At 32.5% G+C, this 14,056-nt stretch overlaps 1 protein-coding gene across 1 annotated transcript; it reads right to left on the reverse strand.

The window, feature by feature from the left end:
- Positions 1-1,799: 1,799 nt before the first annotated feature.
- Positions 1,800-4,421, reverse strand: LOC115966370. The gene is made up of 4 exons (XM_031085614.1): positions 4,367-4,421; positions 4,024-4,286; positions 3,765-3,912; positions 1,800-1,999 (listed from the first exon to the last, which is right to left on the reverse strand). Exons 1-4 carry the CDS (start codon positions 4,419-4,421, stop codon positions 1,800-1,802), a joined length of 666 nt encoding a protein of 221 aa, XP_030941474.1.
- Between the last annotated feature and the right edge of the window lie 9,635 nt (positions 4,422-14,056).

Here is a 14,056-nt window from a genome sequence, read left to right on the forward strand (position 1 = left end):
TATCTCACTTACTAAATAATTCGGGCTTTTACGAGAAAATATTAGGTTCCATGGTGTTCTGCATTTGTAGCTCAGTTTTGTGATAGAGAAGAGAAAGGTTGTGGGCTAGTATAGTGATAGTCAGAAAATATTTAGGCATGCCCAATAAACTGTTTGTGATATTTTGAAAAGAAACAAATAGGTGTTATTTAAATAAAATTAGGTGTAAGGAAAAGTACCCCAACAAGAGTAACCAAGATAATTTATGTGACTTTAATAGTATAATAAATAGAATTTTTTAAAATAAGTATAGCTTGTGGATTCATGCTAGAAGGCACTAAGAGCAATGGAAGAGAAACTTGTCATATAATGATATGTTTGGAATAGAGGGAGATGGAGGAGAGGAGAGGGAAGGATTGACAAGATGAGAATAATTTTTTTTTTTTTTTTTTTTGAGAAAGATGTATTGTTTTGACTTGATTAGCTGCATTGAAAAGAGTTTATATTAAACTCAAGGAAATTTTGGTCTAATTCCTTCTTGATTACACAAAAGAGCTCATCTTGCTAAGACCACAAAAATTAGAGTTTCTAATTTCATGGTTTGCTGACCAAATTGTAAAGGAGTTAAGCATGTTCATAATATCTTGTAACAAGTTGGTGGAAAACTTTGTCAAGGGCAATACCGTGACTCCCTCCTATCATCTTCAAAACCATTAGCCTTCCTAGACTCCTTAGGTCTTGCCATAACCTTATGAAATAGCTTGCATTTATCACATATGGGTGGAGTCACCGGTATACTCAATGATAGCTTCCATGTATTTGCCATTCCCCAAATCTACATCAGATAGTGGAGCATAAGTGCATAACCAATTCTTTGTTGGTTCTTAGTGATGGATCAGAATAAATGGACCTACCAACTCCGATATGTTAGATTCCAACAACTCCGATATGTTAGATTCCAATATTCAATCGAAAGAGGAGTAGTCTTAATCCAAAATGAAATTTTTGAAAGAGAAAGTGTCAAGCTTATTTAAAAGGGATGGGCGGAGTATGATGGATTCCAATATTCAATCAAAAGAAGAGTAATCATTTCTATACACTACTTTGTACACATCAATATGCACAATTGATGTGAAAATGACCGCATTTTAAACCATGAAAATGGATGTGAAATAACATATGTGAGAGTATAAAATGCCCTAACTCTACCTTATTGTAAGTGGGATCTAATTTTAAGCCCATTCAACCAACCAATATCTACAATAACTACATAATTGTTGTTTATTAAAAAAAAAAAAAAAAAAAAAAACACTACACAATTGCTTTTAGCATAAATTCATCTATACTCAAAGGCTAGGAGGTGTTCTTTGGTTGCATTAAGGATTGGAAGCTTTACCTTTGGTGCCATATTGGTACCATAAGACCTTTTGGGGTAGAACAGGACAAAATTGCCTTATGCTCTTTTCACCCAAATTATATAGTCTTATGCCCTCCTTCCCAAACTAATTAGGGAAATGTCCTTCTTTTGAAACTCGACTTTCTTAAAATTGAGTTAAGCCCTATAGTGACGTTTTTAAGGATCTATAGTGACGTTTTTAAGGACCTATAGTAGCGTTTTGTAACTCGATTTCCATGAAATCGAGTTATAGACAATAAAATTGCCTATAACTTGATTTCATGGAGATCGAGTTACAAAATGTCACTATAGATCCTTAAAACGTCACTATATGTCCTTAAAAACGTCACTATAGGGCTCCATTTTTTTTTTTTAAAACTCGATTTTGAGAAAATCAAGTTACAAAAGAGGGGCATTTCCCTAATTAGTTTGGGAAGGGGGGGCATAAGACTATATAATTTGGGTGAAAAGGGCATAAGGCCATTTTGTCCGGGTAGAACATAATGTACACTATTTGATTAAGGTCACTTTGAAGACTATATAGATGCTGTCCAGCGCCGTAGCCCCCGAGAAGTTGGTATGATCTCTCTGATCGATCCATTGTAAGACAAAGATCATTAGTGCCTGTCAAAATCCAGGAAATATAATCGGCCATTTCCTTCATACCAATAAGATCGAAGTGTTAGATTTATTACTACAATATAATACAGATTGATTAGTTACATGTTAGGAGCGTATCAATTGTAATATGTCAACATGCAATTCCAACAACGTGTCCTAGTTAGCCCAACCACAACAATCCACATCATTGGTGCTCTTCTTTTGTTGTAGGGGTCAATCACTGAATAGCCATTGAATTTGGTCTATATACGATAATAGATACTTTTCTTATAGTACTTAAGCATTAATATAGATATCCACTATTTCACAAACCTATTCATAATTGATGCGGGAATGTTTATATTTTAACACATAAAAGTGGATGTAAAAAAAATTATATATATATATATATATCCACTATTTCACAAACATATCCATAATTGATGCAGGAATGTCCATATTTTAACACATAAAAGTAAATATATAAAAAAAATTGTAAAATAGTAGACGTAAGATAATCAAAACCCTAATAAAAAAGAGCCTTCCAATTCATTATTGAGAATTTTATTTTTATTTTTTTGAGACTTGGAGGATGTGGAAAGGAGTTGAGGTTTGTACTGTTAGGTGTATGCAGGGTTTCTTAGCGAGTTATGACTAAATAACATGGTAAGAACAAAATCAGATTTAGTTAGATGCTCTATAGAAGAAACCGAAAGACCAAAAATTAAACACAAATTGACAAAGAAAAATCCCAAATTGACTCATTACAATCCGAATTACCCATAATAACCCTGGCCCATCTTACCATATACACCCAACTTATTAAAGCCTAAGATTTCTACTCGTTCTCATCCCCAACCAACACCCCCCCCCCCCCCCCCCCCCCCCCCCCCCCCCCAAAAAATGTTGAAAGACTTATTCTTCATTTATTTTATTTTATTTGAATCACCTTAATCTTTTTTTTTTTTTTTTGGGGTCCACCTTAACCTTTTTAGTTGTTTGATAAATTCAATCTTTTGAAATTTTATTGTTTAAAAATATTGGCAATCACTTTCTCACTTTAAGCGAAACTTTCTCATTACTGCTCTTTCTGTTCAATGGTTATCAAATTGATTTATTAACAAGGGCCTAGGTGAAATGCAAAATTTAATAAATGGGTTTTCCACTTTTATATGCTCTGTTACTGTTTAGATTAATAGAAATAGATAGAGGTCTTAAATTGAAATGATTTAATTCAAGTCTTTAATTGACAAATAAATACTTAATACCTACTATGAAACATTGTATAAAGTTCAAGTCTTTTGTGTGGTTTCTGATAAATTAAGACAAACACACAATAATGAATTCAAGGCCAAGGTTTTCATGGAAGACAACTAATTTGTGTATATTTATGTCCACTGCATTCCTTGTGATAAAGAAGGCACCTTAAAGCTACAATTCCAACTGTATAATGGACTTGGATTCAAAACTTCGAATCTCATCTACACTAAGAATTAATTGGTGTTTTAGTTTTATGATAAACAAAATTGATTATAAAGCAGACGTCAATGGTAAAAATCCTATTGTTTCTGAAAAAGATAAATAAATAAAATAGCTAGAATTCCAATTGAATTCTAATTTCTAACCAACTAGCCAGTAGTCACAAGACTCACAACCATAGGATTATTATTTATGTTGTTTAGCTAATGGGATGCCTGCTGCAATAATAACTTAAACTTAAAAGCAATGCAAATGGGGTATATACTTATTAGAAAAAAGAAAAAAAAAAAATGGATATAGACTCACTCACAGGCAGCTAACTCAATCTGGGTCTGGTAAATAAAATCCAGAACTGCAGAAATCTCTTGCTCAAATTGATGAAATGGTCCACTCACAAAATTCATCTTTCTTAGCTTACAGGGTCCCTCTCCTAGCTCCATCATGGCTCCTTTATGGTTCTAATTTACCACAAACCATCAAAAACCCAATAACAAAATTTTGAAAAAAAAGGAAGTAAATAAAATAAACCAATAAATTAATAAAGCTAAACCTACAAATGAAGTACCAACCGGGTTAAAGAGGTGATGAAATCCTACAGCACATTGAAGAATGCCATGAATAAGAGTTCTGGTAGGCTCTTGGGCCATGTTCCAGAGAGCTTCAAGATAGTCATGGCACTTATAGTATTCTCTGTCATTGAAGAGCATGACAGCTTCGTCAAAGCTGCAATTATCACTGGTATGATCATCATCATAGTCGTCTTCCACAGCAGAGAATCGATATGAAAGGCGAAAGGAGGAGTTGAAAGAGTTTTTTTTATGAGTTTGGAAGGCTTTTCAGAATGAGTCTTGGGGACATATGGAGATGGTGATGTAGAAAAGTAGGTGAAATCATTTTGAGGAGGAAAACAACGAGAGAACGATGAAAGAGGAAATATCTTCAGAGATGATGCACATGGGAACGCCATTGAGGATTAATGGTAGAAGAAATATTTTTTGAGTTTGGTCATATTTTCCTGCTTTCGTTCGAGTAGTGTAGGTTCAGTGTTCTAAAAAATCTCCCTAGGACGTTGGACTGCCTAATTTATCACCTATCTATTTATTTATTTTTTGGTCTTAAATATAAAAGAAAAAAAAATTAAATGAGGGTTTTAAAATAAAGGCAAAAACATTATTTTAGTCCTTATATTTTGGTTTTTATATTTTAATAGCAGTTAATTTGGGGATTATTGTCACACATGAAGCTGACATGGCTAATGAAATGATAATAATAAGTTTTAATAATATTAAAAATGCCAAGTGGACCAATAATAAAATAACAACAAATGAAAATAAACACATCATCACCTAGCTTGCAATATGAGTGGTCTAATAAGCCGAGGGATTTTAAATGCCATATGTTAGCAATATTTAGCATCAAGCCTCAAAAATCCTCTACATCCGGCTTGCTAAACTTGTAAAATTCTAAATTTTTTTACAATATTGCTATAGTACCGTCTTAAAAGTAAGATGCAACTGTAGCAACTTGGATAAATATTTTATTATCTGTTTTCTCTCTCTCTCACAGTCAGCTTTTAGTTTTTTTTTATTTTGTTTTTTTTCATCCTCACTCCCTCTCTCACATCTCTCTGTCTTCTTCTTTTAAGCAAACTATCGGAGTTGGGTTGGAGGTCGGCGTGGACATTGGTGTACATTTAAGATTTTCTCTCTCTCTCTCTCTCTCTCTCTCTCTCTCTCCTGATTCTATCTTTGTCTTCATCCTCACTCCCTCTCTCACATTTCTATCTTCTTCTTTTAAGCATGCCACTGGAGCTGGGTTGGAAGTCGGCGTGGGCATGACGTGGAGATCGGCGTGGGCGTGGCGTGGTGTGTGGCTTGGTGAGACCGGCGTCATGTGCCTCGCGGTGGTGTGTGAATTCTGGGAGGGTTTTGGGTTTGATTTCCGGTGCCTCAAGGTGGTAATGGGTTTGATTTCTAGTGGGTTTTGATGTGAATTTTTCTTTAATTTTTTGTGGGTTTTTTGTCCATGGTGGTGGTGGGTGTGTTGTTACCGTGGTGGATTTTTCTTGGAATTTTTTATTTTATTTATTTTATTTTTGTGTTGTTGCTATGGTGGTTTATTTGACTTTTTGTGTTGTTGCTGTGTTGGTGGTGGATTTTTCATTGGATTTTTGTGTTGTTTTGTTTATGTGGTGGTGGATTATTTGTGTTGTTGTGGATGTTTTTTGTGTTGCTGTGGTGCTGGTGGATTATTTGATTTCTTTGATTTTTTTGTGTTTTTGTGGGTTTCTTATGGCAGAGGTGGTGGTGATGGGTGGTTGAAAGGGAGATAGTGAGGAAAAGATAAACAGATTGTTGGTGGAGAATGAAGTAAGAGAGATTAGATTAGATTATTTTATTAGGTATTATATATTATTTTAATAAGTTGAATAGGAAAATAAAAGTTGGGATGTTAGGTGTATTGTAAAATGGTATGGTATAATTGATAAAGTAGCTTTTTGGGATGGTAAAATGGGATTGGATAGCATTTCCGGATGTGAATGCTATTAGAGCATTCACATTGGGAATGGTTTATGCCATATGTAGGGAAAATTTAGCATAAAAGCCCAAAACCCCCCCACACATCCGGACTTGTAAAAACCAACTATTGCAAAAAAATTTGCAATAGTGCTATAGTGCAATTCTAAAGGTAGAATTGCACTGTTGCTCAATTCTAAAAAAAAAAAAAAAAAAACTAATATTTTATTCACTTACTTTATCAATTCCTCTCTCTCTCTCTCACCGGGTTTTTGGGTTTTGGGTTTTTGTTTTTATTTGGGTTTTGGGATATATTATTTTACTGTGTAGAAATATTATTTTAATACAGTATTATAAAATAAAAGTTGGGATGTTGAGAGTATTGTAAAATGGTATGGTATAATTGATAAAATAGCTTTTTGGGATGGTAAAATAGGATGAGATAGAATTTTGGGATGTAAATGCTCTTACTATTACATTTCACCACTTATCCAGACGAATCTCACATTACCCATGTAATCGAACAATCTTAAATCTTCACCAATAGTTAGATCTAGACGCCGTTGATCTACACACCTCCACCTTCACATTCAACCTAAAAGTGCCATGGCTACTTCAACCTCACTATCCATTCCAAATTTTCAACCTCAGCTATGCCATGACCGGTTTGGGCATTCTTAATTAGATCTTGAGGCTTATTTAAAGTTTTTTTCATCAAAGGGCATTGGGCTTAATGAGATTGATAGAAATTTTATCTTTATCTTTTTTAATTTGTAAAATAACATTAAATACAAATGACACCAACAAATCGAAGAAAAAAAAACCCAAAATCAAATACCAAGTTCCACTAGTTGCTGGTTGATATATCCCAGAATCAAAGTATTAATAAATTAAGGAAAAAAAAAGCAATTATATAGTTCAAGACTTTGTTGGTAATCGAATGAACTTCTGATAAAATTGCAGACACCTAAAAATATACTCCATTGAGGAAAGAAAAGGAAAAACTCCCACTTCTACTAAAATGGCTGTCGGGGGTGTTTATCATTACCAATATGATATTTAGGAAGCCAAAACCGACACTCTACTTTGGGCTTAAAATATGGCCCAAAGGCTGTTGGTGAAGTGTGAAAGACTCATTTTTGCTCAAGGTTCAGATTGTATCCAACAAAGGTTATGATAAGGCCTCAATAATACCTCTTGCAAAGATAGTTAAGCAAAAGAAACAACTAGTGGTAGATGTCTGGAAAATTAATAAATGTGTTCACATATTGAAAATCATGCATTTCCTCCATTATTATTATCCCCTTAATAAAATATTTAAGGAGGTCAAATCAAATACTTAATGTTGGGCTTCAAGGCATGGCCCAAAGACTTTTGGTGTCATGTGATGGCATGGGTTCATCCTTAGCTCGGAATATATGTTTCATCTTAGAAAGAATAACAACAAAACACAAAATGCATTTTCACAATAGTTGGTTAATATAAAAGTGAGTTCATCATAACAAGTAAACAAGAGGAAAATGACCAAACAGTGAATATGGAAGATCTCTAGCGGTAGACGTTTGACAGATTAATAATTGTGTTTACATAGTAAAAAAATCATATACTTTTTTCATTATTATTAAGTCAACATAAGAAAAAACTTCTATAGTATCCAAAACATTATAACCTTTATTGTAATAGTAGTAAACAAGAATTAAATGCTCCATAATTACAAATAAAAGAGGAAAACTTAGGATGGAATAAAGGGAGAGAAACAGTGTCCATCTAGTGCATCAAATGTTTAAACAATATCTCTATGTGCCATATCATGCCCATAATAAAGAATATATGTATATAATAATAAGTGATGGGGGTGACTTTATGGAAAATATGAGTGAATATATGGAAGTATGGAAGAGAGATAGAATAATGTTTAGTAATTTTCAGCTATGATGTAGAAAAGGGGTTATTTATGGCTATTTTAAGGTGCTAAGATTTTCTGATAAGATGGAATGGGTATTTATGGACTAAAAGCTAGTTTATGAACTAAGTGACTGACTTATAAGTTGAAAATAGCATGATGGATGAGAAATTTTATGATAGGATCTAGTGTCTTTGATGAGTTGATGATAGTTCCTTTTATAGTGAAGCTTAAGGGATTGATTAGCAAAATTTAGAGAGGACTAGGTTTGACCAACAACAAAATCTTAGAATATCTCTCTTGAAATTTGGCTCAAAATGGTGAGACTTGCTTTTTAGAGTATTTTGCTTATTTGGGTAATGTAGTTGAAGGCTGAGATGCTCCTAATCTAGGCATTAAATGCTAGGATTTGAAGATTAATTTCGTCTAATAGGATAAGAGCTTATATGAGGACTAGAGATCTTACTTGCTACAACTAGGATCAGAGCTCAAGAGGGTTGGTTGACACTCTAAGCCAGGTGTCAACTATTGCTGCCTCTTGTGGGAGCTTCTGCCAGATAGTCATTTATGCCCTCCAAACCACTTTTCCCTAAATTTCCTCTTTCGGGATTCATGGGCTTGGTTCATGAATCAATTACATACATTTTTAGTAAGAAAATAAGCTATTTAGTTGAGAATTTCATGAACTTGGATGTCTTGGTTATGGCTTCCCTTCTCCTTAGACCAAAACTTGGAGAAGAAGTAGAAAATAAGCTGACCTTAGCTCTTGTATGTCAGCTTTAGCCCTTTGGTCTTGTCATAATCAATAGGTTTCAGTTGCTAAAATTAAGAGACAACTAGCCCCAGCTATCTTAGCTTTTGGAGTACTTCCACTAGAGTATTTCTACTGGGTACTTCAACTGAGTACTTCCACTGGGCCTTCTTTTAGTGATTCTCCTCACTTGGGCTTACTCATTTGCTTCCACTCATTGAGTCCTACAAAGTGGACAAGGTTGCTATGTGTTGCCATGGTTTTCTATCCCATATAGGCTTTGGTTGTTAGTAAAACTGAATCTGTTTTAGGGTTTCAATACTCATAATATGTTTTGGGTACTAATTCCCATAATAGTTTGTATAGCTTAGTACTTGATATGAGTTTGATTACTTTAAAATACTTGATGGATTATATTTGTCATATTCTTATGGATTTTTGATAGATAATCATAATGGGCTTGTAGGATGAATAATTACCATGAGTTTTGGAGATAAATATTATAAATGTTGTGATTTAAGATAAATAGTGACCATGGGTTCTTATATAAATTCAATGGGTTTATAATATGGTATGACATAAATAAATGGCATGGGTCTAAGATAAATAATCATAACTTTTTGTGAGCTTTTATAAGATGATTGCCATTGGTTTTGAGAATAGATAATTGCCATAGATTCCATGGGCTTGTAATATTATAGTAATAGGTTTAAGAACTTAAAGTATTGTTCATCATTGAACTTTAAGTAAAATACTTATGATATAGTATCTATCAAGTATTAATAAACTTGGGCTTTTTTACTAAATAGTGCGAAGTAGCTAGCTTGGGCTTTTAATAGTGCTAACGTAAATTAGTCTTTTGATATTGCCAATGAGAATTGGACTTTTGATATTACCAATGAAAATTAAACTTTCAATATTGCCAATGAGAATTGGGTTTTTGATATTGCTAAAAAGAATTGGGCTTTTGATATTACCAATATGAATTGGGCTTTAGATATTGCCAATGAATTAACTTTTGATATATTATCAATGTGAATCGGGCCTTTGATATTGCCAATGAAAATTGGGCTTTAATGGTGCCATGTAGCATTAGGCTTTGATGTTGCCATTAAAAATTGGGTTTTAATAAACAATTTGCCATGAGCTTGAACCATGGACTTTGAAATATTGTCAAGCATAAGTAGTTTTGGGCTTTAAAAAGAATGGGATGTGTGCATTGGGCTCATAGAGTTGGTTTTGAGTTTAGCTAAATAATGATAATGAAATTGGATAAGATATGAGTTTTGGGTTTTTTGTGATGGTTTATATCGTGGCCTAATTTAGATAATGAGATAAGAAATATTTGTGGGCCAATGGGATGAGAAATATTTATGGGTAATATTTGTTTTTATTTTTTGTGAATAAATAAATATGATTTCCGTTCCAATAAACATAGACATAGAACAATTGAAAGACTTAACACCTGCCAATATAAACAACCGATTAGCAGAAACAAACATATGACATAATCATGAATACGTAGTTTACTATAATTCCAATGACACCCTTTTATTAAAAAAAAAAAAAAAAAATTATTTTACTGAGATTGTAATTTTATGTGCCATTTTTTATTGGCATGTACCCAAGGCTAGAAACTAAATTTGTTAGAGGAATATCTTAGCACGAATGAATTTCTCTTTTGTTGAAATAGTTTTCATTTATAAATGTAGTTGAATTGATGAAATTAACTTAGGAAAAATCCAAACAATGGGAAATGTGCAATTAAGGGGATCTTAGGAATTGCTCAGTATCATCGTGGGCTTTGGTTGAAAAGGCAAGAGTTGAAGAAAATTCTTTAAAATTGTTTGATGGAAGCATAGATTGGTGAGTCACCAGCCCTATAATTCATTCTATTTTTTCTCTAGAGTAATGGAGTAACGTGTGCAAGGTGAAAACTGAATCTAAAATAGGAGTAGAATGGGATTATTTGGAATTGAAAAATGAGTAGAAGAGCAAGTAAAAGTGGGGGAGATAGAGATATAAAAGTAGCAACTGATCCTAGGAGATTTTGATTTAGTGGGAAGTTAGTGGGATGGTTGTATGTTGTTTGAAGAGTGGGAGTCAGTTATTCAAGGAGCAAATAGTTTGTAAAATGCTTTTTATTTATTTATTTATTTTTTAAAAAATTTTGCTAAAATTTAGGAGTTTTTAAATTAGCAAATTTACATATATAACCCTACTATTTAAGTTTTACAAACTAGTAAATTTGAGGGTATTTTGAGCATCAAAATTAAGGAATTCAAATAGGGAAAACTCAATAGTATAGATTACAAATAGTTTTCTAATGTTTTATTTCACCAGAACTCAACTATAATTCTATTATTTCTGTATTAATTTTGTCCATTAATATTTTACAAAAGCTGATTTTAGTCTTAAATTTAGAATTTTAGATAGTTTAAGTATTGATGTAATATTGTGATTTGACAGAAACGAAGAAAATGGATTTTCGGAATAGTTATGAAACGAAATAATACTACTCACTAGTCACTCAAGTTATGAATAAAAAGTATAAATAGAATAATACTACTCACTCAAGCTGTTCATATAAATTCCTATGGAATTCTTATTTGTACAAAATGGTACTTTGAACTTAAAACGAGCATGATAAAATTAATGATACTTCTATTCTTTATTTTTTGAGTTGTTCAGCCGGAAAAACGTGCATGCGGGTTTTTGGACAAAATGGGCTTCTGCCCTTTTTGGGCAAAGTAATTAGCCTTTTGCCCTTCTTCTCAAACTAAATAGGGAAATGCCCCTCTTTTGAAAATCGAGTTTCTAAAAATCGAGTTAAAAAAAAAAAAAATTCTGGAGCCCTATAGTGACCTTTTTAAGGACCTATAGTGACATTTTAAGAACCTATAGTAACGTTTTATAACTTGATATCTATAAAATCGAGTTATAGGCAATTAAATTGCCTATAACTCGATTTCATGGATATCAAGTTACAAAACGTCACTATAGGTTTTTATAAACGTCACTATAGGTCCTTGAAAACGTCACTATAGGGTTTAAATCGATTTTGAGAAACTCGATTTTCAAAAGAGGGGCATTTCCCTATTTAGTTTGGGAAGAAGGACAAAAGGCTAATTACTTTGCCCAAAAAGGGCAGAAGCCCATTTTGTCCCGGGTTTTTTATATATTGAAAGTCCATTTGCAATTTTCATTTTCAGATTTTTCTATGAATAAATTATATGACGTGTTTATCATTTGTCCATATTTCCCATAATTGTGGAAAATATAATTCCTATACCTTGTACGTTATAAGATTCACTGGAAGAGATTATATTTAATTAGGATTTGCATGGAAGTCCCTCAAATAATTAAGCTAAATAGCGAGTGGATCAAGTTTTTTCAGTTATTTTATTTTGCACATGTTATAACAAACTAAATAGTTCTCGGGGGTTCCTTTTCACAAAAAAGAGAGAGAAAAAGTGAAGTAAAGAAAAAAGAAAAGACGGTAGCATATTGAGTGCAAATTATAATACTGTGAATTAGAGGCATCACAAACCCCAAACCATATATGATATACCACACAAGGATTACTTATTTATAGTCACCAATCATCCTGAGAATAATTAAACAACCTATATATATATATGGTGCTTATAGCTGAACCATGATGCTTATAATCTCAAAGGGGTTTAAGCAGTGGCGACTCAATGAATTTTTCTCAGGGTGTTTTTGGGTGGGCTTGCTCTGTTACAATTTTTTTTCTCTTCAGATTCTTTGTTACAATTTTTTCTTTTTTAGATTTTAGTTCAATTTTTTTTATTTTTTTTATTTTTATTTTTTAGCTTTTTTCTTTTTGCTTGAAAGCAATGTTATGAATACCGTTCTAGACCCTGTTTTGGTTTGTTTAGTGGAACGAAATATTTCGCTAACGATCTATTTCGACGTACCGTTTTAGGGTGTTTCGGGGTTTCTAAAAAATATATATATATATATATATATATATATTTATATTTTCTTATACAACATAAAATTATTGATCCAAATAAGTAAACCTCAAATAAAACAAATCATTTAGTTTTTCTTTTTTGACACTCAAATTATTTAGTTATTACATAACAATTACTGTTTTAGAATATTAAAACATAAATATGTAATTAAATAATGAAAAACAACAACCAAAAATAGTACAATAAGAGTGTATATATGTATATCAACCCACTGCAAAATTGCTTAACATAGTTTTTTTTTGGTCTTTTATAATGTGTATTCACTTACTTTTAAGGGACCACAGACCACTACCCCAATTCAATGCCACGGCCCCATCCACCCCACACTAAGAGACAAGAGCCGATCAGCAATTTCAACACAATTACATATTTTTATATTTACATACACTTACACAAAATGACAAAAGCTAAGCAATTTATATTGTCAAAAGATAAGTCTAAGTCACAAGACTCACAACACAAGTCAGAAAGTATTGAGAGAGAGAGAGAGAGAGTCAGAGCATAGATGAAATACCGTCGCAGAGTTGCTCTGGGACTGGGTGTTTAGTGTTGCTGTTGCTACCTTGTTGAGTCAGTGAGTCTTTTTTTTTTTTTTTTTTAGAATCGCTGCCTTGCTGATGCTGAGTCGCTGCTGCTGCTGAGAAGTGACTCAAGTGAGGACATGAGGTTCTTATTAGGTTAGGAATTGGGTAATGGGTATACCTATTAAGTTTATAAAATTTTTATTATTATATTTGTTAAGAATCCGTGGGTTTGCTCTTTGCTAGGCTTGCATTGATCAGTTTTTTTTTTTTTTTTTTTGCTTGAAAGTAGAAAAAATAAATTTATTTTTATTTGAGGGTGTTCCTAATTTTTTTTAGAGGGTAAACATAAACGTGGCGTTGCCACTGGGTTTAAGGATGGCAACCTCCACGTCTATAGATGGTCCAATTAGATTCTGGTGGCGGAATCTAGGGGAGACACGAAGTATATGGTGATCCACAACTGCATGAGATAGATATAACTATTGTATACACACACACAAAAAAAAAAAAAAAAAAAAAAAAAAAAAAAAAAAAAAAAAAAAAAAAAAAACTAACTAACTAACTAACCAGTATTTGGGTAGAATTTATCAGATACACACTGTATGCTTTAGGAGGTAATATATGCTTTCAAAATCATGAAACTCATTGCAATATGTAAAAAAAAAAAAAAAAAAAAAATCTAAAAATAATCCATAGAAAATTACTTAAATAAGCTATTTAAAACTATTATTCAACGTATGTAATGAGCAACTGACATGTAAACTCTTACTCAATGAGCAACTGACATGTAAACTCTTACTCAATAAACTGTTTTCTATAAACTATATCAAATGTTCAGTTCGATAAGCATGCATGCAGCAAAATAAATTAAAACACAACTGTCGACTTGAAAATAGTGCTCACACCG

Source organism: Quercus lobata, chromosome 11 (genome assembly GCF_001633185.2).
Source record: "Quercus lobata isolate SW786 chromosome 11, ValleyOak3.0 Primary Assembly, whole genome shotgun sequence".
NCBI lineage: Eukaryota > Viridiplantae > Streptophyta > Magnoliopsida > Fagales > Fagaceae > Quercus > Quercus lobata.

Bases quoted from the DNA above. Each gene is read 5' to 3' on its own strand.
- LOC115966370 (XM_031085614.1), bottom strand. From the start codon at position 4,421: ATGGCGTTCCCATGTGCATCATCTCTGAAGATATTTCCTCTTTCATCG. The intron at 3,913-4,023 runs GTTGGTACTTCA...GTGGTAAATTAG, and splicing joins TTCATCACCTCTTTAACCCG to AACCATAAAGGAGCCATGAT. The intron at 2,000-3,764 runs GTGAGTGAGTCT...GGATTTTGACAG, and splicing joins CCAGATTGAGTTAGCTGCCT to GCACTAATGATCTTTGTCTT.